The 25,175-nt window shown below is 59.4% G+C and overlaps 2 protein-coding genes across 2 annotated transcripts in view; one reads left to right on the forward strand and one right to left on the reverse strand.

Moving 5' to 3' along the window:
* Nucleotides 1-10,632, forward strand: part of MRTFA (myocardin related transcription factor A) — a 166,733-nt gene extending 156,101 nt beyond the window's left edge. The window contains exons 8-16 of the mRNA XM_065888122.1: nucleotides 422-597; nucleotides 1,086-1,217; nucleotides 3,384-3,637; nucleotides 3,951-4,122; nucleotides 5,141-5,939; nucleotides 6,138-6,367; nucleotides 7,305-7,457; nucleotides 7,780-7,840; nucleotides 10,133-10,632. Coding sequence (XP_065744194.1) covers nucleotides 422-597; nucleotides 1,086-1,217; nucleotides 3,384-3,637; nucleotides 3,951-4,122; nucleotides 5,141-5,939; nucleotides 6,138-6,367; nucleotides 7,305-7,457; nucleotides 7,780-7,840; nucleotides 10,133-10,632 — 2,477 coding nt within the window. The remainder of the gene's footprint in view (nucleotides 1-421; nucleotides 598-1,085; nucleotides 1,218-3,383; nucleotides 3,638-3,950; nucleotides 4,123-5,140; nucleotides 5,940-6,137; nucleotides 6,368-7,304; nucleotides 7,458-7,779; nucleotides 7,841-10,132) is intronic.
* Nucleotides 10,633-12,270: 1,638 nt separating this feature from the next.
* SGSM3 (small G protein signaling modulator 3) lies at nucleotides 12,271-17,288 on the reverse strand. The gene is made up of 16 exons (XM_065886672.1): nucleotides 17,169-17,288; nucleotides 16,745-16,940; nucleotides 16,240-16,385; nucleotides 15,767-15,991; nucleotides 15,370-15,424; nucleotides 15,094-15,221; nucleotides 14,835-14,990; nucleotides 14,647-14,701; nucleotides 14,411-14,460; nucleotides 14,083-14,235; nucleotides 13,872-13,942; nucleotides 13,676-13,724; nucleotides 13,514-13,599; nucleotides 12,677-12,799; nucleotides 12,529-12,589; nucleotides 12,271-12,348 (listed from the first exon to the last, which is right to left on the reverse strand). Exons 1-16 carry the CDS (start codon nucleotides 17,286-17,288, stop codon nucleotides 12,271-12,273), a joined length of 1,752 nt encoding a protein of 583 aa, XP_065742744.1.
* Between the last annotated feature and the right edge of the window lie 7,887 nt (nucleotides 17,289-25,175).

Here is a 25,175-nt window from a genome sequence, read left to right on the forward strand (position 1 = left end):
CGTCCCTGATCGCAGGGTCCGTGAGCCTCTGGGAGAAGAGGAGAGTTTTGTGCAGCCACAGGATGGGAATAAAGTGCCTTCAACAGCAGGGAAACAGGAGGTGGCAGGCTGGGGGGCGGGAGGGCAGACCCTGACTTGGAAGACTGAATGCAGGGCGGAGTTAAAAGCAAGGGGTTAACCATCAGGCCTTTCCCCACCAAGGGGAGTGCTCTGATGACCTGGTGGGACTGACTCTTCCTGGCCTTTGTTTCGGGTCGTGATGACAAGCTTTCCTTGAGCTCTTTTGGACACAGGAGGCAGGTCGGCTGCTGGCCTCCTTCTCCTACTGCTTGCTGGGGCCGCAGGGCCGCAGGGCAGGCGCCTCGCTGGGACAGCCTCTTCCCCTTTGCTGGAGGAGTCTCACCCTGGCCTTGGCTTTCAGTGGGCCAGGTGAACTACCCGAAAGTAGCAGACAGCTCTTCCTTTGATGAGGACAGCAGCGATGCCTTATCTCCTGAGCAGCCTGCCAGCCATGAGTCCCAGGGCTCGGTGCCGTCACCCCTGGAAGCCCGAGTCAGCGAGCCACTGCCCAGTGCCACCTCTGTGTCCCCCACTCAGGTGAGCTTGTCCACTACAGGTGCTTCCCCTGCTCAGGGGCCCCAGACCTACTGGAGCGGCCCAGAATGAGGTCCCTCGCTTGGGCCAGGTGGGACGGGGAAGCCAGAAGGTGCGGCGGTGGGCCCTCGTGGAGGATGCCGGCTGGGCAGCCTTGCAGTTAGATTCAGAGGCCTCCCTGCTGCCCCATGTCTGCTCATTCAGAACAGCCACTTCTCCTGAGTGTGTTCAGTTCCGTAACATTTCACCACCCTCTGTCTTCCCCTTTTCTAGTTCCCTCTCCTTGCCACCCTGGAGGCTGCTCTTTTCATCCCTCTCGTCTTTGCCCGTCATTTGCCCCTTAACGGTGATGGCGTCCGAGGGGGTGACAGCCACCCACCTCCAGGCAGGGCAGGGCAGGGATGCACCACTGGCTGAAGCCTGGAGATGGCGCAGCTTCCAGGGCCACGAGAAGGGGTGGGCGTGTCCTCACTTCCCCTCTTCTCTCCCAGGTCGTGTCTCAACTCCCCGTGGGCCCAGAGTCTGGAGAAACAGTCTTCCTGGCGGAGCAGCCTCCTCCGCCGCCCAGCCTCGCCAACGGAACCACGGTCGCCACCGCCAAGCCCCTCCCCACACTCATTAAGGTGCAGACCTCTAGCTGACCGCCCTCTCCTCTCCGTTCCCCTCTGAGTCCTGCTGTGACTCCGTCCCAGTGTGGGGAGTGGGGCTGGCTCTCTTCTCCTCCTGGTCCGGGACCAGCCGAGGTCACCACAGTGCTCTGGGAGATCTGTTCTCTCCACACAACGCTGGCCGTCACAGCCGCAGCCACTGCTCACTGAACACAGCGGGCCAGGCTCTCACTCCTGCCCGCCCCAGGAAGACACGCCCACACGTCCCCTCTGTCCACTCGGAGCCTCGTGAGGCTATGACAGAACCGAGAAGTGAGGTGATGGGCCTGAGGTCACCCAGCCAGCCGTGCCGGGTGTTTGTTGTCACTCTCTTCCTCCAAGGCCTGACCTAAGATACCTGAAGGGACGGCATTTACCGTCAACCCCACGAGACGCCCATGGGGACCTTTGTGTGGGAACACGGTGCTGGACGCTGAGGTTAAGTTCAGCAGCGTGAGGAGCCGGTGTCTGGTCCTCCCCACCCAGCCGAGCTTTCTCCCTCGGCCTCTGGGACCTTGGCCCTGACTGCCACCCTCCATCCAGCCTGTGCTCCACGCCTGCTGGGCAGGTGCCCTTCCTTCCCGCTCGGCTTGCTTCCCATCTTGACTGATTCTCCAGTCCCGCCACACAGGCCCTGGCCCTGGCCTGGAGCCTCTGGCCGCCCACGTTCCTCTGCTGCGGCTCACAGCCTTAGCGAAGCCTCCCTGTGCCTCCGGGCGCTCCCAGGTGGTTGGCGGGGTCTCCGCGGCCCTCCCGTGTGGCGCCCCTGCTCCTCCCGGTCAGTGGTGCCCTGGCGCTCTGCTGGCTCCCAGCCGCTGCCCCAGCAGCCGGCACCTCCCTTGCCTCTGTGGTCTATTCCTGATTGGCTGCAGATGTCTGAGGTTTTCTCCCCAAATTCCTCCCTCAGACCTGCTCCTCGTCACATGACTGGTGCCTTCCTTTGCCCACTCCCCGTTTGCGAGAACGGTGTATGTGTGTTTATCTAACTTCCTCTTTCCCGGTAGTGCCTCGGCCTCTGTCCCCGCTCCCCAGCCCTGCCATGGGCTCTCCTCCAAGCTGAGCCCCCAGCTGCCTCAGACCTGCCTCAGGTCGCACTCCTCTCTCTGGTGGCTTTCCCTGGGCTCTCCGTCTTCTTCCCTTTCAGTGGGGTGCTCCCGGGCTGCCCTCGGCCTCTTTCTCGCACCCTCAGCCTTGCCGGGGCCTCTCAGCGGACCCCTCTCCCTCCTCTCAGGTGCTCTCCGGTCCCAGCAGCCCCGCGCCTTCTCCCCCACTCTCCCTACCCTGGCCAACCGGCACCTCTTCCCGACTTCTGCGAAGGGGCCACTGTTGTCACACGCTGTTGCCGAAGCTCAAAACTGTGACCTTGTAGCCACTCGGCTGCCACACGCGCTGTTGTACCTTCTTCCTCTAGTCAGTCACCTCCTTCCACATCCCGTCAGTGCCCACGGCGCCCTGGTCAGACCCCAGCTGAGCCCTGCATCGAGTCTCCACCCTTCCGCCTGCCGTTCTCTGCTCAGAAGCCGCGAGGCCCTCCTTGCTCCTTCCCCAGCACTCAGCACCCTGCTCACTCTTGCCCACACCCGCTCTACCCTCCTCACCCGGGAGACGGCCTCCCTGTGTGCCGGCCGCCCCGTCAGTGAATGGACATGAGCTTCTGAGGTCCAGGGTTCGGATCCCAGCTCCTTCGCGCAGCGAGGTCCCAGTCACTGTGCGGCCTCGAGCGCGTGGCTTCCCTGAGCCTGTTTCTTCCCTTTCGAGTCGACGGGCCGGTTCCTGGGGAGGCAGGGTTTTTGCAGGTCTGTGTGACGCGGCTTTTGTAAAGCGCCCAGTGTGGGCTGCGCGAGCTCCGTAGAACAGGTCTTTTCACCTCATCGTCCTGTTCACTCTGTGCTCAGGGTCACAGGGAGGCTGCCTGGCCTGTGCACTGGGGCTAGAAGCTCTTTTAAGAGCAGATCCAGTCACAAGCCCCGCCCCCCATCAGCCCTCGCCCCCTCCCTGGACACTCCCGGGCACTGAGGAGGCCTCTGCTTTGGGAGGGGTGCCATCCGGCAGGGAGCGTGGACAGGGCAGGGTGGGCAGCGGGGCCTTTCCGGAAGCCACTCGGCTGCCCCTGACAGCGCCCTCTGTCTCCTGTGCCCGCAGCAAAGCCAACCCAAGTCTGCCAGTGAGAAGTCGCAGCGCAGCAAGAAGGCCAAGGAGCTGAAGCCGAAGGTGAAGAAGCTCAAGTATCACCAGTACATCCCCCCGGACCAGAAGCAGGACAAGGGGGCGCCCCCCATGGACTCCTCCTACGCCAGGATCCTGCAGCAGCAGCAGCTCTTCCTGCAGCTCCAGATCCTCAATCAGCAGCAGCAGCAGCACTACAACTACCAGACCATCCTGCCCGCCCCGCCCAAGTAGGCCCGGCCTGCCCCCCCAACGCGCCCCCCGCCACCCCCCGCCCAAGTAGGCCCGGCCTGCCCCCCCCACGTGGCCCCCCCCCCAACCCCCCACCCAAGTAGGCCCGGCCTGCCCCCGCCACGTGCCCGCCCGCCCACAGGCACCGGACGGCCAGATGCGGGCAGCCCTGACATGAAAGGACCCTTTGGTCCTGGTCCTAAGGGAGTCCTCTGTGGGCGGGGCCCTTGCCCCTTGCTCCTCTCCATCCGGCCCGCAGAGGCCTAGGGCGAGACCTGGCAGGGGCTCATTCCTGTCCTTTCTTCCTCTCAGGCCAGCAGGGGAGGCTCTGGGAAGCGGTGGGGCCCCCCTGACGCGCAGCCTTTCCGCTACCAGCAGCAGCTCCGGCTCGGGCGCCCCTGGGCCCAGTGGGCTGGTACGTCAGAACAGCACCTCGTTGACTGGCAAGCCTGGGGCCCTGCCTGCCAACCTGGACGACATGAAGGTAAGTGGTTGCACGCTTCCCCCTGGAGGCCTTGTGCCGTCGCCAGCCTGGCCTCGCGTGGGGGCGGTCAGGTGCTCGGTCTCAGGCAGGGGAGGCGGCTGGCCCAGGACCACGGCTGCAGGAGGCAGAGCAGAGCTCCAGCAGAGGCACCTGGAACCTGCTCTGAGGCCCTGGTCATCCGTGGCATTAGCCTTGTCATCATGGTCATCGTCATTGACGATGCCAGCCAGTATCTGTCAAGGGCCGCAGGGCTTACGGAGCACTTGTGCACCTCTCGTTTTCCTCAGCCTCTACAGTGCAGTGTGAGAAACAGGGAGTGTTACCCCGGCTTAAGGATAAGCAAGCAGAGGCGTCGAGGGATAGAGAGGTTTGCCTGAGGTCATGGGTCCGGCCGGCAGTACAGCCAGGGTTCAGACTCAGAGCTCCACTACAGCACCCACCCTTTCCATGCGGCCCGCTACTGTCCTGCTGAATCTGCTCTACAAGTGCTCTGTTGGCCTGGGAGAGAGCAGCCCACACTTGGGCCACAGGCTGCACTCGTGCCCTGGGCTTTGGAGGGCGGGAGACGCCCCAGGCCTGGCCTGTTTTCTCTGCCCTGATCAGAAAGGGGAGTGGATCCCTGGAGAGTTTGTCCTCTGAACCAGTCTGCTCCCTCCTCAGTCATGACAGGGATCCTAGCAAGGTGCAGCCCTTTTGGGGGGAGCTGGACACGGGCCTCAGAGTCCCTCAGACCCGGCTCTAACCCCTAGCTCTGCCCATCACCAGCTGTGTGATCCTGAAGAAGTTATTTCACTTTCATGAGCTCCGTTTTCTCATCTGTAAAATCCAGTCAATTAAGTATTTATCGAGCACAAGGCACCATGCCCCCGGTGTGAGGACGGCGAGGAGGAGGGGGCCAGCCTGGCAGATGCACGTCTTGCCCCCCAGGGCTGTGGGAGGGTCAGGTGGTTGATACATCTGAAGTGGCCAGTGGGGTCCAGACAGAGGAGGACTGCCCGGACTCTCCACCCCCTTGCAGGTGGCAGAGCTGAAGCAGGAGCTGAAGTTGCGGTCACTGCCCGTCTCAGGCACCAAGACAGACCTAATTGAGCGCCTGCGCGCCTACCAGGAGCAAATCAGTCCCGCCGCTGGAGCACCCAAGGGCCCCGCCGCTGCCTCCATCCTGCCCAAGGCTGGCGAGGTGGTGGTAGCCTTCCCTGCCGCTCGGCTAAGCACGGGGCCCACTCTGGTGGCAGCGGGCCTGGCCCCGGCTGAGGTGGTGGTGGCCACGGTGACCAGCAATGGAGTGGTGAAGTTTGGCAGCACAGGCTCCACGCCCCCTGTGTCTCCCACCCCCTCAGAGCGTTCACTGCTCAGCACAGGCGACGAGAACTCCACGCCTGGGGACACCTTTGGTGAGATGGTGACGTCGCCAGTGACCCAGCTCACCCTGCAGGCCTCGCCGCTGCAGATCCTTGTGAAGGAGGAGGGCCCCCGCGCTGGGTCCTGCTGTCTCAGCCCTGGGATGCGGGCAGAGCTGGAGGGGCGTGACAAGGACCAGATGCTGCAGGAAAAGGACAAGCAGATCGAGGAGCTGACCCGCATGCTCCGGCAGAAGCAGCAGCTGGTGGAGTGGCTCAGGCTGCAGCTGGAGCAGGAGAAGCGGGCCCAGCAGCCCACGCCAGCCCCTGCCCCTGCCCCGGCCCTGGTCACACTTGGTGCCGCAGTGAAGCAGGAAAGCAGCCTTGCCAGCTGCCAGCTGAGCAGGCAGCCCCCGGGCCCCGATTGCCCCTTCGGCCCCAGCCTCGCGGGCCCCGCTGCCCCCCATGTAGACACTTGTACCCTGGGGCCCCCGGCCGTGGTGGTGAAGCAGGAAGCCGTGTTGCCCGAGCCTGAACCAGCCCCGGCCCTGGTCACGCTTGGTGCCGCAGTGAAGCAGGAAAGCAGCCTTGCCAGCTGCCAGCTGAGCAGGCAGCCCCCGGGCCCTGATCGCCCCTTCGGCCCCAGCCTCGTGGGCCCCGCTGCCCACCACGTAGACGCTTGCACCCTGGGGCCCCCGGCCGTGGTGGTGAAGCAGGAAGCCGTGTTGCCCGAGCCTGAACCAGCCCCGGCCCCGCAGCTGCTTCTGGGCCCACAGGGCCCCAGCCTCATCAAGGGGGTCACACCTCCCACGCTCCTCACTGACTCCACAGGGACCCACCTCGTCCTCACCGTGACCAATAAGAATGCAGACAGCCCTGGCCTGGCCAGCGGGAGCCCCCAGCAGGTACCTGGGTGTGGGAGGGGCAGGAGCCCCAGGAGGGCGTGAAGGCGCTCTTCGTGACAGTGCCCTTTTCACCAGTTCCCCCGTGGTCGGCGGGTTATGCTCGCTTCCTTTAATCTTCCCTTCAACCCTCCGAAACTAGGGATCGCCATCCCAGTGTCACCCAGGAAGGTGCTCAGACTTGAAAAGGTTGAGGCACCTGTGTAAGGCCCCCAGCCTTGAGGGTGGGGCCACGAGGGCCTGCCCACTACTCTGGCGGTTGGCGTCAGAACCCTTCTGTGCCCAGCCGACGGCTCCTGAGCAGCCCCACCCGGGCCAGGCCACTCCTGCCCCTGCTCCGTGGGGTGGGACAGGCCCAGGGGAGGGTCGGGGAAGCCCCTCCTGGGATAGACTGAGGGCCGCCAGGCTGGACCTGATGCGAGCTCCACTCCTCTCCTTTCCCTCAGAGAGGCCAGCTGTCCCCCACCAAGGTGACATTGGCAGCTGGCTCCCTGCTGCTGCCACCCTCGCAGCCCAGACCCTTCACTCAGCCTGGCCCACAGGTGAGGCTGCTCTAGGCTCTGTGTGGCCTCTCAGCTCTTCCGAGCTGGGGCTCGGGGTGGCAGTGACAGGACTCGGGTACTCAGGAAGGGACACAGGCCCCTGAGCATCCTCAGGCAGAAACTCCAGGGAGGAGAGGGGAAATTAGCCCAGAGACCCCCGCCCCCCTGCCTCTGCCCCGTGTGGCTTGTACCAAGCCCTAGGGAGCCAGTCGCCCTCTGTAGGGTCAGAGGTCAGGGCCTTCTCCATCCCACATCCCTTCTTCCCCGGGGGCTTCCAAGAAAGCTCTCCGAGAGCCAGTGCAGGTGGCAGAGCTGCCCGCCTTGCCTGCCTGGAGCGTGTAGGCCCTGGGCTATTGCCCTCGCCCCAGCCACTGGTTCCCTCCCTTTCTCCTGTCTAGCTCTTGTCCCAGCCTGGCTCTCCAGCCCCTGGCCCCCCAGCCCAGAGGGACCTGGAGCACCCGCCACAGCCCCTTTTTGGGCCCCCCACTTCTCTGCCGAAGAAGGAGCCGCCTGGCTATGAGGAAGCTGTGAGCCAGCAGCCCAGACAGCAGGTAAAGAGGGTGGACCGGGGCCTGGCTGGGTGGGCGGCCGCCTCAGCGGCTGGGCTGGGCTGGGCTGGGCTGGGCTCCCACAGTCCCCCGGGCCTGGCTGGAGGGTGGGGCAGGTAGGAGCCAGCCTCGCAGGTCAGAGAGACCTTGGAGAGAAGCCGTCGGGCAGGAGTGAGTGTGGGCTCCGGGAGCCTGAGCACAGGCTGCCCGGCTCTGTGGGCCTGGCTGCTGGCTCAGGGCCACAAGGTAGGGTCTGTGCCCTGAGCCAGGCTGGGGGGCCTCTTGTTCTAGACTTCCATTTCATTTTCTTATTTTTGTGCCACAGGAAAATGGTTCCTCAAGCCAGCAGATGGATGACCTGTTTGACATTCTGATTCAGAGTGGAGGTAAAGTCCAGACCCACCGCTCTGCTCCCCGACCTCCTCTTTTCTTCACAGGTTGTCTCCATTCCTAGGCTGGTTGGTTACTGGGTTTGGTCTCATTCTTGAACACGATGCCCAGCAGGCCTGGTGCTTTGGATGCGGTAACGTGTGAGACGTGTCCCTTCTCCAAGGCCTGGGCAGGGACTCCCCGGGGTGCTGTCCTCGACACACGTTTGCCTCACCCTGACCTGCTGCGTGGCCGGCACCGTGCCCGCAGCCCAGGGCCTAGCAGTGAGCAAGAGAGACGTTTGCCTCGGCGGGGCTTATAGCCCAGCGTGGGGAGATGAGCGGTGAATGAAATAAGTAAGTTATCGTGTGTGTCAGGTATTAGGAAAAGCCGGGACGGGAAGGGTCGCAGGTGCGAGGGTGTCAGGGTCAGCCTCGCCGGGCAGGCGCAGTTTAGCCACGGGCATCCATAGGGAGCTCCTCAGCCGGCAGGGCTGATGGGCACCCGGGGCGGGCGCTGGGCGACGCTGGAAGCCGTGGCACAGCTTTGAGGGAAGGGTTGCCCCGCTGGAAGGGCAGGAGCAGGGAGGCAGGCGCGATGGTCCAGGCGCGAGCGGGGTGTGTGGGTCGGGAGGCAGCGGCGAAGCGCAGAAGGGCTGGAACCTGGGTGTATCTTGGAGACAGCGCCAGTATGGTTTCCTCACGGCTTAGGTGTGTGGCGAGGGGACCCCAGGGCAGCCAAGGATGAGGCTGAGGGTGTGGGGGGTTACTGGGTGCAGCAGCATGAGCGCTGGGGGTGTGGGCCGGGGCGAGTGGGGGCCGCGTCGGTCACAGCCTCAGCCCCTAGACAGCTGAGTGGAGGGCCACATGGCCAGCCCAGGCAAGGTCTGGGCTGAGTCAGGAGTTAGGGAGTTGGCGTCTGGTCGGGGTGGGGGTGGCGTTTGGAGCAGTGAGGCAGGGTGAGCAGAGAGGGCGAGGTGGAGGCAGGGGCGCAAGCCAGTGAAGCGGAGCAGCGGGTGGAGGGTGGGAGTGCGCCCTTAAGAGGGTGACGTCCTGAGGCCGTGGGCTGCTGATGGGCGGTCAGGGAAGAGGAGGACCGAGATCCGGTCCCGGGCTGTGTTGTGGTGGCAGCTGGTGACCTCAGCCAGGGTGCTGCAGGGGGGCCATGGCCAGAGCCTGCTTGAAGCAGGTTGAAGAGGCTGGGACTGTGGGAGACAGCTGGTCAGGCGTTTATAACACTAATTCCCCATTCCTCCATCCCGCCCCCCCACCCCCCGTAACCTCTCTTCTTCCTGTCCGTGAATTGATTATTCTAGATGCCTTCTCTAAGTGGAATCATACACTATTTGTGCTTTTGTTTCTGGCTGGCTTCACTTAGCGTAACATCCTCAGGGTTCTTCCGTGTTGTAGCTTGTATCAGAATTTCCTTCCTTTCTGTGGCTGAAGAGTGTTCCATCGTGTGTATGTACCACATTGTGTTCAGCCCTTCATCCACTGGACATTTGGGTTGTTGCTACCTTTTGGCTATTGTGAGTAATGCTGTATGAACACTGGTATCTGTTTGAATCTGTTTTCAGTTCTTTGGGGTACATACCCAGAAGTGGAATTGCTAGGTCATATGGTCATATTCTGTATTTTAATTCTTGACGAGCCACAGAACTGTTTTCCATCTTCATTCATACCAGCAACACACAAGCGTTCCAGTTGCTCCACATCCTCACCAACACTTATTTTCAAGAAAGTTTTTTGAAAATAGCCAGCCTCATAGTTGTGAAGTCACATATCTCACTGTGGTTTTGACTTGCATTTCCCTAATGAGTAATAACGTCGAGCATCTTTTCACGAGCTTATAGGCCACTTGAATATCGTCTGTTGGAGAGTTTGTCCATTTTTCAGTTGGATTTTGTTGAGTTCTAGTAGTTCTTTATTCTAGATATCATTTATCAGATAGTTTGCAGATTTCTTCTCCCATTCCAGGGGTTATCTTACTTGTTTTAATTTTTTTGAAGTATAGTTGCTGTGCAGTCTTTTCAGTCTTGATAGTGACCTTTGATGTGCAGATGTTTTAAATTGTTACGTAGTCTAGTTTATTTTTTCTTCCATTGCCTGTGCCTTTGGTGTTATAACTAAGAAATCATTAAATCCAGTGTCATGAAGATGTTCCCTTCTAAGAGTTTTGTAGTTTTGGCTCCTAAATTTAGATCTTTGACCCGTTTTGAGTTATTTTTTGTATGTGGTGTAAGGTGGGGTCCCAACTGCAGGTCATCGTCAGGCTGGTTTCAGACACCCACTCACTTTCTTGATTGGCAGAGATCTCAGCAGATTTCAAGGAGCCAGGGAAAGAGAAGTCTCCCCTGACAGCAGCCTGCGGGTCACCCCTGGCCGCACAGCCGTCACCATCCGCCGAGCTCCCTCAGGCTGTCCCCCCTCCATCCGGCTCGCCGGCCCTCCCTGGGCGCCTGGAGGACTTCCTGGAGAGCAGCACAGGGCTGCCCCTGCTGACCGGCGGGCACGAGGGGCCAGAGCCCCTCTCCCTCATCGACGACCTTCACAGCCAGATGCTGAGCAGCTCTGCCATCCTGGACCACCCCCCCTCCCCCATGGACACTTCAGAATTGCACTTTGCGCCTGAGCCCAGTGGTGTGGGCCTGGACCTGGCCGATGGCCACCTGGACGGCATGGACTGGCTGGAGCTGTCGTCGGGTGGGCCGGTGCTCAGCCTGGCCCCGAGCACCACAGCCCCCAGCCTATTCTCCACGGACTTCCTCGACGGCCACGACTTGCAGCTACACTGGGATTCCTGCTTGTAGCTCTGGGGCTGCAGAGCCGGGGGCTGGGAGGGCTGGAAAGTCGGAGACCTCGGGAACTCAAGGGAGCTCAGCACTCTCCTGCCTGATGCAGCCTCTCCACGTGGTCATGAGTCCTGACAATCACAGGCCCTGCTTTCCCCTCCGTGGGAGGCCGGAGGAGGGTGTCCCCACACCTGGCTCTGGCTCACCAAGGAGAAGAGCTTCCAAGAAGCAGCTCTGGGTCCCACCCTGGGGTTTCGGAGGACTGGATGGGCCAGGGGCTTCTATTTGACCTCCTTTTGTGAGGTCGGGGTGCACCTGTCTGCTGCAGTTTGCTCAGGAGGCGAGGCTGAGGCAGGGCAAGGGGTGCATGTCCTTCCTTCTCTTCCCCTTCCCTGCAAGGGAAGGAACTGGCTGGGCCTCTACCTCACCACCCTCTTGATGCCAACACCACCGACCCAGGCTTCCCGGGAGGGGGGCTCCCTGCCATTTTAGTGTCTTGGTGTAGTGTAACCATTTAGTGGTTGGTGGCAAACGTTTTCTGTACAGGTGTATATACCTCTATATTATATATCGCCATACATATATACACATATATCTTGGGGGCGGGTGGGAGGTGAATGCAGCCCCCCACCCCTGGTTCTACTCTGCACACGGAAGGGCCCGAAGCCACCGCTCCCAGGGCTGAACACAGCTTACCCTGGCCCCACCCATCACTTGTATCTGACACGTATAGACACCTCGTCACAGCCTGTGCCGCACCTGTCCTGCTTCCTGCTCCTTATCAGTGCCACGAGGGCAGAGGTGCTTCCTGGCCCCCTGCCCACATTCCCTCCCGCTGCCTCACTGCAGCCACCACGGCCCTGGGACAGCAGTGGAGCCAGAGGTGGCCCTCAAGCTATGGCCTCCTCCTGTCCTGGGGCCTGGCCTCCCTTCTGGCCGTTGTCATTCACAGGGGATCAGGGATGGAGTCACCAGAACCAGTTCTGGGACAGAGGTGGGAAAGCTGTGTGAACTTTTTAAAATAAAAACGAAAACCCTGCCTGTTAGTCCATCTCCATGGAATGGAGGGGGGTCAATCCACGGAAGGGAAGAGGGGGGTGCCGCGCTGTGATCCTGACTGCACCTCCCCGTGAGACCGCCTCCCATCCCTGGCTGTGCATTCGGGACCACGCGCAGCTGGCTAGACAGAAGGTGGGAGAGGTGCGTCTCAAAGACAGTTTATTTGTAAATCAAAGAGGCTGGGGAGCCTTCAGCCTCCCCACCCTCCTCCTGAGCAAAACCTGACAGAGGAGAGGTGGCGCTCCACCTCCCAAGGTTTTTGTTCAGCACAGCAAGCCTGGGGCCTCTGGTAAAGACCCTGGCAGGGCAGAGCCCTCCCCGGGGTGCTGAGGGTAACAGGCTGAGCCGGGCCCCCACCTTCTGCTCCTGCCACCTGCTGCCCTCCACCAGCACTCTAGCACCCAGGGCGGTGTCCCCGGACTCCCTACCACGGTGCCCAGCCAGAGCTCCCGAGAGTGTCCTCCCCTCGACCTTGCAGCTTGGGGTGGCCCCGAGGCTGGCCAGCGCCGGGCTGTTCTCTTCTTGCTTGAGGAAGGGGCTTGGTAGCCAAGGGGTCTGGGGAGGCCTGGATGTGACAGGGTCCCTGGAGGAAGAGCATCACCCGTCTATGTCCCAGCTGAAAAGGTGGTGCTTCACCAGCATGTCCTGGACGCCCTCCTTCAGGGGCTGCTTCTCCTCCTGCATAGGAAGAGCCCTCCTGTCACGGCTGCAGGGCACACCACAGGGCCCAAGGGGCCAGAGTGGTCCTCACAGGCGACACCGGCACTCAGGGCCCCCACGAGGCCTGCCTCAGCACCCACACATCTGGGGGGGACCCGCCATCCCCCCTGGGGAAGGCAGGACCCGACCACCCACCTCTCTCTTGGCAGGAAGTTCCCAGTCTTGGGAGAGGCTAAAGGCAAAGCAGCAAAGGACCCTGGAGGCGGAGGGAGAGGGAGGCCGTCAGCGGCGGCAGGGGGCTCGGCCCGCCCCTCGGCCCACCCCCGGGGCGGGGCCTCCTCACCGCAGCTCGCACTTGATCTGGACCCAGCCAGGGCTGCGCAGGAAGGACCAGGGCTGGTACCACTTCTCCACGGTGGGCAGGCTGGAGCAGAGCACCTCCAGCCACAGGTGCAGGACCTGCTCACTGGCCACAGGCGGGGCGGGGTCGGGGGCGGCTCCAGGCAGAGGGTCCTGCCCTCCCGCACCCACCGCACTGGGCCACCCCTGCTCCAGGGCCCCCTCCATCCGCACCCCCAACCTCCCTCCGCTTGGTGGCCTATGCAGGTGACCCCGCCTCCTTCCCTCTCAGCTACTCTGGCTTCTCCACATGGGGAGATGTGCCCAGGGGCCCAAGGTCCCTGTGGCCCCCACTCCCCTCGGTCCTGTGTCTGAGACTCGGCCACCGCCACCCCGGGCCCTGGGGCCTCAGTCCCGCCGGTCAGCCGGGGAGAGACATGCCCGCTCGCTGGCCGGTGGGCCCACGGCATGTTCCGAGCTGGTCTCGGGGACCCCTGCCTCGCCTCTCCAGGTCAGAGCAGCCTGGAGGCCGCCCCTCTGCTGTGTGGCAAGTGCAGAAACACCGCGCTCAGCCTGGCCAAGGTCCGAGCCTCGCACAAGCCTGCAACCCCTCCGGCAGGCGCCCCTCCCTAGTTTGCAGCCGCATCCCTGGTGAGCCTTCACTGCTCACCTTGCTGAAATCTGTGCTCCCCAAAACCCGAGCGCCAGCCCCCCGCCCCAAGCACTGGCTGGTCTCACGCTGGAAGAAGGGCTTCGGGAACCACCCTGGCCGTCTTCCACCTCCGTCTGCCCAGCTCAGGCCCCCCCGCGGTCCCCACTCAGCAGCGGTGCAGACACTCACTTGAGCCCCACGCAGATGAGGGAGCGGAGCTTGACGTCCATTTGTGCGTGTGCAGCGTCATGGGTCACATTAACGGACTGCACGGCCTGGAGGGCACAGCTGTCACTCAGGTGTCCCCAGCTCCCAACCCTGAAGGCCTGTCCCGCCCACGGCCCTGCTTACCCGGTAGAGCAGCTCCTCTGGGGTCAGGACTTTGCCATCTTCATCCAACCTGAAAGGGGGGACCAAAGCTGCCAGTGCTGCCCTGGTGGGCTCGGACCGCTCCCTCTCCGTCCTCCACCCCCAGCCCCAGGCTGCCAGGTGACCCTACCAGGAGGATGACCCTGCCAGGAGGACACCGAGGCCAGGGCAGGGTTACCTGTACGTCTTACACAGCACTAGGCGCGAATACACCGAGTCGAAGTCTCTCTCAACCTCCCGGCCCGCCGCCTGGGGGGCAGGGTGAGCGTCGGGCAATGGGGTAGATACCAGGTCAAAGCCACAGAGTCCAACTGAGTTCAGGTCACCACCCCACCAGCTCCTGCCACCAGCTCCGCAGGGCACAGGGGCTCAGGGAAAAGGACTCTCACCTCCTCGATGAACAGCCAGGGGTGGCAGGCGCCCCCAAGCAGGGAAGGCTTCTTCAGTCCGTGTTCAAACAGGGCCTTCAGGGCCGGGCAGAGGGTCCCTCGCACGAGGTCCGTGACCCCCTCTGTCACAGAATCGTCCCCCGCGATGGAGTACTGAGGGTGGAGGACGGGGTCTGAGACGCCCCAGCCAGCCCCTCCCTGTCCTCACAGCCACTGCCACAAGCCACACGCAATCGGGACGCAGGCCCTGCAAGGAGGGTGCAGGCCTCACGGGGCAGAGGCAGCAGCGGCTCCGGGGACGGGCCTGCCTCGTGCGTACCCTCCTCACCTCCTTGCTCCGCTCATCCAGGACTTCCACGAACTTTGCTGGAAACCAGCCTGTGGGAGAAGCAGGGCCCGTGAGGAGCGGGCGGCCTGGTGCCGTGATGCTCCCCACAACGGGGCTGAGGACACACGGGAGCAACGGATGCCGCTGTCTGAGCAAACCCAGTACCCGCTGCAGCTTCCCAGCCAGGCCCGCCTTCCCCTTGCCCAGCGCAACACAGGACCAGATGGAGGCCTCACCTCTCAGGCCATTCAGCTCCCCCACCCAGCAGTGCTCGTCCTTCTGGGAGATGATCTGCGGAGGAAAAGGGCGGGAAACACAGCTCCAGTTGCCTGACTTCATTCTTGGTTGGGAGCTCTGGCCACGTGAGGGCTCGGCCAACCCGCCTGTGGCCTCGGGGCTGGCGGGGACGAAGGCGTCCGCTCACCGTAATGATGTCGTTCTTGCGGAAGCCCAGCTCGTCATCATCGTGGCGCTCAAAGTCCAGTAGGGCCTTGGCCCGGCGCGGGTGGCTGCGCAAGCATGCCACATAGTTCTCGTGGTCCCTCTGGTGGCTCTCCATGCTGTAGTCCGGGCTCAGCTCCTGCTGGGGGGGTGGGGCAGAAAAGCCCACCGCGAGGGAGCGCTCGGAACAGGGCTAGGGCCGCTACTTGAGCTGTGTGCACAGCCCGGGACCTGAGACTCACCACACTGCAGTTCTTGGGGTCTGTGCACTGGAAGTGGCGTGCCACGCGCAGGATGGCTTCCCGGAGGTCGGCCACCAGCTCTGTCTGCTTGATGTTCTTGGCCTTGAGCGCCTCCAGGTCGTCCTCCCCTGTGAGGCCCAGAGAGCAATGGTGGCCGTGGCCCAGCCCGGCCCTGTCCCGACTCCAAGGAAGCGCAGAGTCCACACGGGGTGTGAGGCCAGACGCCCCGCTCTCGGAGCCCAGCCCAGCGCTTGGCCACCTGTGCAGAGTTCTCACCAAAGAGCAGCGACGTGATGCCAGACTTCTTCCGCTGGGTCCTGCGGCGGACAACCTGCAGGCAGGGAAATCAGGTCGGCGGCAGCCCCAGGCACCCGGCGCCCAGCCAAGTGGATGGCGCCCCAACACTGGGGACAGTGAGCAGAGCCCTTCCGTGCAGAGGCCCCACCGGCATCTCACTCGTGCCGCCTCCTCTGACATGGCCTCTGAGGCCGGCTCTGAGGCTCAGAAACGTATCGTCAGTTCAAATCTGGGTCTGTCCAGGTGGGTCCCGGCAGAGACGCGCCAAGGACAAGGTGGCGGGTCCCTGCACAGCTGTGGTCTGGCCAGGCCGGGCCCTGGGTGCTGAGCTGGAGGGGACGGTGGTGAGCTGGGGCCTCCTCTCTCATGGGCCCACCTGAGAGAGGCTGGCGGCAGGGCTGGTGCCCAGGAGCTGGCCCTGGTCAGCTAGGAGGTAGGCCAGGTGCTTGCGGCGCTGGCTCTCCACGGCCACGTCAGTGAGGGAGCCCGCCAGCCGCATGGCCTCCCCCAGCAGCAGGTCCGCGTCCTCCATCTGTGACGGTATGTCCGACAGCGTGTTGAAGATGGAGGCCGAGTTCTCCGACTGGATCAGCTCCTCCTCCTGGGCCATGTGAGGGGGGCGCTGTCACTGCCTGGGTGGCATGTGTGACTTCCCTGGATGGTCCAGCTGAGCACACGAAGGCCCTGCCCCAGGAGAGAGACCTCCCTCCTCCCAGGGGCATCTCCAGAGGGGCCAGGGCTCAGGCCACAGGACACTGAGGCCTGGACTGGAGCAGAGGTGGAGGGCGGGCAGACCCCGAGGCGGCTGCCAGGACAGCTGCCTCTGGCACCCGGGGCTCCGGCCTTCACCTTGAGGCGCAGCATGCCCAGCGTGGCCTGGAACAGCACCAGGGAGCCCTCGTAGAAAAACAGGTCCCAGAGGCGCAGCAGCAGCCTGATGTGCACCACGCTGGCGAAGGCCGTGAGGAACCAGTGCAGTGTGATGAGGGACAGCTCTGTGGACACAAACCAGAGGCCCTGAAGCTGGCACCAGGGACGGCCGGTGCGGAACAGCCAGAGAGGGGCATCCCCCAGGCACGCAAGCCGTGGAGGAGGTGGAGCGAATCTCCCAAAGCAGCAAGAGGCCATGCTTGCTCCACGGCAGAGAGGAGGCGGGGCGTCAGGGACCGTCGGAGAACAAGAGAGCAAGGAAGGCAGCAGCACGAGTGGCCGTCGTCAGAAGACCTCCTTTCCTCCTCCTGAGCTGCCAGCACTGCCCCGTCTTCAGCTGGGTCCTGAGGCCTCAGACCTGCAGCACCTGAGCCAGAGCTCGGGAACCCTTGACCCCAGAGCAGCGGTGGGCTCAGGCCCTTACCGATGTCATGCTCCTGGAGCAGCCTGTCCAGCCGAGGCAGGTACTGGACGATGAGGTGGCGCAGGAGCCGCTGGTCGGTCTGGACGCCCAGCAGGGTGGTGCTGAAGTAGGAGGCGGGGAGCAGGTCCTCGATGATGGCGCACATCATCCAGAAGGCATCCTCCTCCTCCAGGAACAGCAGGAGGCAGGCAGCCACCTGGCCGGGGGCAGGGGGGTAAGGGGCCTCTGCCCAGGTGTCCATGCAAATTAGAAGAGGCACCCCCTCGGGGGTGACCAGTTAGAACAAGGCGGCCTCTGGGGGGTGGGGGTGGGGTCACACCACAGACCGCATGCCGGCCTCAGGCTTGGAACCCCTCCCTGCTTGGGAACCGCCCCCTCCACCCCCTCCTCCAGGCCTACTGCCCCCGTCCCGGGCTGTGCTCACCATGCCTGTGCCCTGGCAGTAGCCGATCTCCGGGTAGAGCCAGGCCAGCGCTCGGAGCACCCTGCGCAGGCGGGGTACACCCACGCTGCTCACGTGGGCGAAGCAGGCGTTGCTGGGCATGGTGCGGAGCAAGTCCTTCTCAATCTGCTGGCAGCCCGCCCACAAGAGCCTGTGAGGCGCAGAGCAGGCGCACAGCCTCTGCACCCCTGACACCGAGACCCCCCGGAAGTAGGCCGGGGGCCCCTGTGTGGGGCAAACCTCAGGTTGGCTTCTCTCCCAGGAATGGGGATTCCTCAGGCTCCGGGTCAAAGTCACCCTCCTCCCTTCAGGATAAGGGCCCAGCTGGTGTGCAGCTGGTGCCACGTGATCCACGGGGGAGCCTCTAAACATAAAATTACAGATTCCTGGGCCTCAAGCCACAGCTGTGGAATGAGAATCTCTGGAATGAAGCCTGGAAACCTGTATTTAAAATCTCCAGGGAAGGGACTTCCCTGGTGGTCCAGTGGTTAAGAATCCACCTTCTAATTCAGGGGACGCAGGTTCAATCCCTGTTCGGGGAACTAAGATCCTACATGCCGCGGGGCAACTCAGCCCGCACGCCCCAACTAGAGAAAAGCCCGCGTGCCACAACGAAAGATCCCATGTGCTGTAGCAAAGCCCCGACACAGCCAAAATAAATAAATGAATAAATAAATAAAACATTAAAAAAAAATCTCCAGGGGATCCTAACGTGCACCAGTCCGGTGGCCTTTTTGACAGTCCCTCCCCCCACACCCCCCACAGAGGGACCAGGAGGAAACTGGCTGGCTCCAGGCACACGTCTGTAGGTGCAAGGACTGCCCAGGGCTGCCTCACCGCTGCCAAGCTCTCCCGGGCCCCCCTGAAGGGCCTCCCCGACCCCCCGCCCCCCCCAAACAGGGTCCCACCTGCTTGGCAGCAACGGTCTCATCGTTAGCGCTGTCCTTCACAATCTCTCGGTAGGACAGCTCAGAGTTCCTCTTCTTCTGCAGGGCCCCGGAGAGCCGCATCCACAGCTGATGGGGGGAGCACGGCGCTCAGTCCCCAGGGGGCCCCTGAAGCCCGCGGCCCCCGCGGGCGCCGCCTCACCTGCGGCCTCATGCTGTGCGGCACCCCGGCCAGCACCAGGGAGCGGAGCTTCTCCGAGCGGGGCAGGGAGATGGCAATCTTGTCCCAGGTGAGGTCTCCCACGTCGTGGTTGTGGGTGAACTCCAGGTGGGCCTGCCAGCGCAGCCTCTGGGGGGGGTCCTCCAGCAGCTGGCCTGGGCGGGGGGCGCCGTCTGCGCCTGTGAGGGAGGAGGGAGAGCGACCCCCGCCGCCTGTGCCCCGAGAGCAGAGGACTGGGCTCTGGGTCCGCCGCCCGGATCTCACCACCGAAAGTCAGGGTCACCTTTCCAACCATCTCCCGTGGCACCCCAAACAGCCAGCGCAAACTCTTCGCTTTCACCCCCAAACCAGATCCGCGAGGCTCCCCCCGCCCCCCCCACCAGGTGCTCAGGCTCCTCCGCTTCAGAGCACAGGCAGAACCTCGGCTCTCTCGCCCCTCCGACTACGGCCCTAGTCCAAGCCACCATCTCTCTCGTCTGGGTTAGAGCAACAGCCTCCTCAGCGGCCGCCTAGTCCTGCCCTGCCTCCCTAGAGGCTGTTCACAGCCCAGTCACAGCTCAGAGCCTGACCCCGCCTCCTCGCGCCCTGCTCCCTCCACCCCAGCTCTTTCCCACAAATCCACTCGCCTCAGGGCCTCTGCACCTGTTATTCCCCTTCCTGGCCACACTCACTGCCTCACTTCCTCTCAGTCTCTGTTCAAACGTCTCCCACCTCCCCTCCTCTCCCAGCCTCTTCTTGCCCCCAGCATACATTTGTTTGTTTGTTTACTGCCTGGGAACTCATGAAGCCAAGACCACCTGTTTGAGGCACTGGGGATGCACAGTGGGGCGGGGCCACCCCACAGAGCCTCATCCTTACTCATCCTAAAGCCATGCCCTTGGCCTCCACTTTCTGAAACTTCACCTTCAGTGAATTCACATAAAGTGCACAAACTTTAAGTGTACACTTTGTTGAGTATCAATAAACAAATGTCTAAGCACTGACAGTCTAAACGCTGTCCCCATCAAGACACAGAATACTTCCATCATACTAGAAAGGTCCCTGTGCCCCTCTCAGGCCCAGCTTTTATCTTCTGAATGTCTGCCTGCAAACTAGGGAACAAGGAAGGCTCATCAGAACTGGGAGTACGAGTGACCTGAAGGTGAATGGTCTCAGTCAGTCAGTTAACGTCTGCTTGGTGACAGGCTACCCTGGGTTCTGGCAGACAGCTTTCCAGCAGTCCACTCGGCAACACCAGGTGTATTTACAGTAGAAAATAATGGAAATGGCCTAGGGGCCCACTTACAGAAGAATGGTTATAAAAATATGAAGACAGTGACTTCCCTGGTGGCGCAGTGATTAAGAATCCGCCTGCCAATGCAGGGGACATGGGTTCGAACCCGGGTCTAGGAAGATCCCACATGCCGCGGGAGTAACTAAACCCGTGCGCCACAACTATTGAAGCCCGCGCGCCTAGAGCCCGTGCTCTGCAACAAGAGAAGCCACCGCAATGAGAAGCCCTCGTACAGCAACGAAGACCCAATGCAGCCAAAAATAAATTTTTTAAAAAACAAAAAAAATGACATCCATTATAATTATAAGGATAGTACACAGCCACTGAAAAACATGCTTTAAAGAGGTCTTAACTGACAGAAAAAATGCTCATGGAATAATGTTGAGATATAAGAGCAATATAAAAACATATATATGATATCTTAGTTATGAAAAGTTACATATGGATACACACAAAGCCAGGAAAAAAATACATAGAAATGTCAGCAGTTATCTTCAGGTTGTAGGATAATGGGTTAATTTGTTTTAATCTTTATATCTTGATGTACTTTTAAAATTCTCTACAATGAACACATTATTGCTTTTATTATATGAAGATCAATAAAGTTAATCTTAAAAAAAAAAAAAAACCCAGGGAATTCCCTAGTGGTCCAGTGGTTAGGAGTCAGTGCTTTCACTGCCAAGGGTGTGGGTTCAATTCCTGGTTGGAGAACTAAGATCCCGCAAGCTGTGCAACGTGGCAAAAAAAAAAACTCCAAAGGATTCCAGATACTTATAACAGCATCACTGTCGGATGTGGTTCTGTCCCTGATTCTGGAACATCTAGAGCCCGAGGCCACAGCAGTGTAATCAGTCACTGGAGCTTGCCCTCCCCAAGGACAGTGGAGAGATTACACCCGAGGGGCTATCTCACCTTCCTTGTCCACGCGGAAGCCGAACTCATCATAGCAGAACTCTGGTTGCACCATTGCCTCTTCCTTCTAGACACAGGAGTAGGAAGAGTCAGCCTGGGGCTGCGTGCGCTGCTGCCATGCCTCCTAGCCTCCCTGACTCAGACCAAAGGCCACCATTCCCTGAAGCTTCTGTGGTCATCACTCAGCTCTGGGGGCCACGACCCTCTTGAATTCTTCCAGAGTTTTCCTTGTTTTCCTCAGAGGTCAAAGATAAAATCAAGGCAAGAAACACGTTTTATGTATTTCTGTGTCCCCATAATACAGAGAGCAGAGTGCCATTCTTGTTCCCCAACCTAATGTCCGATTCACAGGGAACGTGGAGCTAAGATACTGTCTCTGATGGGGGCTTCTGACCCTGTGTGAATACGGGGGAGTGGCCCCCCTCCCAGGATGCCTGCAGCGGGCGGTGGGTCCCCTTGGGTGCCCCAGCGTGGGAGCAGAGCCACTGGCGCCCACTGGCTGACTGCTGTACCTGTGTGTACTTGGCCAGGATCTCCTGAGGCCACATGCTAGGAGTCAGGGCTGAGAAGGGGCCACTGGCAGAAGGTATGTGGCTTCCTAAAACCAAAGAGGACCAGGAATAGGAGATGAAGAAAATGCAGAGCATTCAGGGGGAAAATTCAAGTTGAGACACCCCCTCTCCCTTTCTCTCCCCACCGTCCCACCCCCCAGAGTGCCAGCATTAAAGGACTGGACCATCTAGAGTGGGATGGATGGGGGAGGGGAGAAACCTAGCAAAGTGCAACTTTCTGGAGGAAGGAAAAGGAAGCCAGCAGTGTGTTACAAGACATAACCTGACTTCATCTCCTTGCCTCTCCCTCCACCTGTGAGTGAGGATTTTCAGGCTGGAAGGAGAGGACAGGGATACAGGAAAACTGAGAAGAGAGTTGCAGTAGCTCTCCCAGATGCCCATCAGAAGACTTCCTCCTTCCTCCATTACCTGGGCGGTCCACGTGACCCTCGAAGGTCCGTGGAAAACAAGCCTGCTTCCCTCCCACTGGGGTTTCCTCCTGGATAAGACCCCCTTCCCCCTGGAGAGCCTGTCGCCCCATGTCCAAGCCAGGCCCCTGCCTCCCACCTGACATCGTGTGGAGAGGACAGGCAAGTCTTCTGTAGATCCAGACTCGGGAGTTTCCTATCCTAGTATCTTACAGCTGGAAGGCTCCTCAAGCTTCATCTGGTCCAGAAACATTTGCCCTGGTAGGAGTGCAAAGAGGAAAGTCATTTAACGCAGCCCCTCTCCTGGGAGTCCTTTCTACCCGACTCTGATTTGCTGGCCCAGAGGTGGTGGGGAGGTAAATCCTGGCCACTGTTTGACACGGAAGGAAAAGTCACACTTGAAAGAAAAAGCCTCCTATTCTGAACATTTCATCCAAGAGCATACACCTTGAAGAAGCTACAAAACTATTGTTCTCCAACAGCTCTGTGAGCCAAGAGGAGGGTCTGCTCAGTTCCCATACTACTAGAGAAGGAGAGGATCACACAGACAGACTTCCTGATGCTCTGTACTCAGGCAAATGTTTCATAAAAAAGAAAACAAAAACCAGCCACCACCAAAACTTCCACGAATAGGTTCCTGAGCCAGAATTTTTGAGGAATCCCTTAGCTACAACACTTCTGAGTCCGTACCTCCACTCACCCGACACTGACGTTTCCACTTCATCCACCAGTCTGCTCGACCACACCTTCCAGCACCTCACAGCTGGGAAACTAGGAAATTGCCATCTAAGTTTCTCACGTCACTGTTTAACCCCTGCCTCCCTACTTTTTTGTCCTCTTAAAAAATGACTCAAGAATTAAAAAGGCAAACAGCCCAATTTAAAAATGGGCATAAGGGGACTTCCCTGGTGGTCCAGTGGTTAAGACCCCACACTCCCAATGCAGGGGGCCCGGGTTCGATCCCTGGTCAGGGAACTAGACCCCACATGCCACAACTAAGAAGTCCTCATGCCACAGCTAAAAGATCTCACGTGCCACAACTAAGATCCAGAGCAGCCAAAATAAATAAATAAATATTAACAATAAATAAATAAAAATGGGCATAAGATTTAAATAGACATTTCTCCAAAGAAGAGACGTAAATGGCCAATGAGCAGGTAAAAAGATGCCCGACATCATTAGTCATCAGGGAAACGCACAGCAAAACCACAATGAGATTCCACTTCACACCCACGAGGATGGCATACTGGAGACAAAAGTCTTTTTTTTTTTTAATATTTTATTTATTTTTGGCTGCATTGTGTCTTCGTTGCTGCCCGTGGGCTTTTCTCTAGTTGTGGTGAGCGGGGGCTACTCTTTCTTTGTTGCAATGCGCAGGCTTCTCGTTGCAGTGGCTTCTTTTGTTGCAGAGCACGGGCTCTAGGCACGCGGGCTTCAGTAGTTGTGGCACATGGGCTCAGTAGTTGTGGCTCGCGGGCTCTAGAGCGCAGGCTCAGTAGTTGTGGCGCACAGGCTTAGTTGCTCCATGACATGTGGAATCTTCCTGGACCAGGGCTCAAACCCGTGTCCCCTGCATTGGTAGGCAGCGTCTTAACAACTGTGCCACCAGGGAAGTCCCTGGAGACAAAAGTCTTAAAAGCAGTGTTTGGCCATATGGGATGAATACACTTAGGCACATAGCTCCTGTTTGTCCTACAGCAGCAGGCACCTGCCATTAAAACTTATCTTCAACATCAGAAAAAAAAAGACAACAGTTAGTGTTGGTGAGGATGTGGTGAAATTGGAAGCCTCATACTCTACTAGTGGGAATGTAAAATGGTGGGCTGCTGTGGAAAGTACTGACAGCTCCTCAAAAGGTGAAACACAGAGTTACCACATGACCCAGGAATTCTGCTCCTAGTTATTTACCCACAAGAAATGAAAGCAAGAGTCCACACAGCAACTTGTACTTGGATGTTCACAGCAGAATTACTCATCATAACCAAAAAAGCAGAAACAACCCATATGTCCAAGAACTGATGAAGGGATATAGGAAATGCATAGAACATCCATACAATGGAATATTATTCAGCTTTAAAATGGAATGAAGTACTAATAACACAGGTGAACCTTAAGAATATTATGCTCAGTTAAAGATGCCAGTCACAAGAGGATGAATATTGTATGACTCTATTTAAATGAAATGTCCAGAAGAGGCAAACCCCTAGACACAGAAAGTAGATTAGTGACTGCCAAGGGCTGGAGGAGAAGGGAAGGCACAGTGACTGCTAATGGGTACAGGGTTTCTATTTGCAGAGATGAAACGTGTTCTGGAATTGGAGAGTGGTGATAGTTACACAACAGTATGAAATACTCAAACCACTGAATTATACACTTTAAAAATAGCGAACTTTGTAGCATGTGAATTATATCTCAATTTAAAAAAATTAAATAAGCCATCAACTGATGCGTCAGCACTTGGGCTCCCTCTGAGTTCCTATTTCTAGCCTGCTCCTATTAGAACAGGCAAGAGCCTATTATCACCCACTCGAGCTTCAACAGAAATGCAGTTTGAGGGGTGGCTTTCTCAGCCTTTTTCTGAATATGAAGCCTTTTACTTCTAACCGTGAAATGAAAGGAAGGTAACATAAATGGAAGGTAACAATGGAGATGTGGGTGAAATATTTTAGGGCAAGTTGCCTTCTAGGTTTTGGTATATTCACCTAGGCCTAGACCTTCTTTTGCCATTTTTCAAGTGACGGGACCTCAGAGGTGACAGCTGTTGGCCTCGTCTCCTGCGTGCTGTCTGCTGTTGGGAATTCGGGGTAAATGAGAAGGGTCAGGTGAGTGAGAAAGAAACAAAAAAGGAAAATCAAAGAACCACTTCGAGGGCACTGTGAGAAAACATTACCCTATGGACCCTTTCCTCCAGCGAATGTTGAAAAATGGGCACGTGAAAAAAATCCCAGTTCTCTTTAAAGACACACTTGCAAATCTGGGGCCAAACAGCTTGTCCCAAGGGCAGCTCAGCTGGGTCACCAACCTCTACTCCTGCCCCCAGACACACCCTGACCGGGCCACATTTGGGCTAAATGCCCATCGTGGAGGCTTTGATGCCCAGCTGGGAGGGAGCCCTCTTGCTTCTAGATAAGGCTTGCTGAGAAACAGATGGCAGAACCCGCTTCCCTAATGGGCCAGCCATCCTAGACTTGTCTGTCTGTTCTGCGTGAGGAAAACGTAACGTCTTCCTTCAGTATAACAGGTATGCGGGGCCTGATTTGAATCAAAATTCTGTGCTGGATGGAGCAAGTATTTTAACATTAAAGCGACTGAGCTAGAAGTTCTTAAAATCATGTCATCATTCAGTCCTCACAGCATATTCTGAAGCAGACTATCTCTGGTCCTCACACATGAGAAAACAAGCCTAGAAGAGATGCACGTACAGTCTCCCAAACGGACCCTGATAACTGTGCCCCCTGCCCCACCATGCTCCCCCCACCCCCACCTGGGGAGATGCTGTCACTCAGCCACCAGCTTGACAGTGCCAGGAAATAACCCCGTGCTCAGCCAGGCCACCGCCAGCCTGGAGCCCTGGGCAGGCACGCTGCTGTGGCACCAGCGTTAGGAGGGCAAGGCTTCCGAGCTCATCCTCTGCCACCTTTGTGCAGAGGCCGGACGGCGCTGCGGTTAAAGTGAAGACCTCTCCAGTCGGACAGATGTGGACTCAAATCCCGGCTCT

Source organism: Phocoena phocoena, chromosome 11 (genome assembly GCF_963924675.1).
Source record: "Phocoena phocoena chromosome 11, mPhoPho1.1, whole genome shotgun sequence".
In the NCBI taxonomy this organism is placed as follows: domain Eukaryota; kingdom Metazoa; phylum Chordata; class Mammalia; order Artiodactyla; family Phocoenidae; genus Phocoena; species Phocoena phocoena.

Excerpts from the sequence above, each read along its gene's own strand:
- SGSM3 (XM_065886672.1), bottom strand. The coding sequence starts at position 17,288 with ATGCCCAGCAACGCCTGCTTCGCCCACGTGAGCAGCGTGGGTGTACCC. Across the intron at positions 15,992-16,239 it reads TGGGCATGCTGCGCCTCAAG|GAGGAGGAGCTGATCCAGTC; the intron begins GTGAAGGCCGGA and ends CACATGGCCCAG. Across the intron at positions 13,943-14,082 it reads CCTGGCTGTTCATCGAGGAG|GCGGCGGGCCGGGAGGTTGA; the intron begins GTGAGAGTCCTT and ends CCTGCCCCCCAG.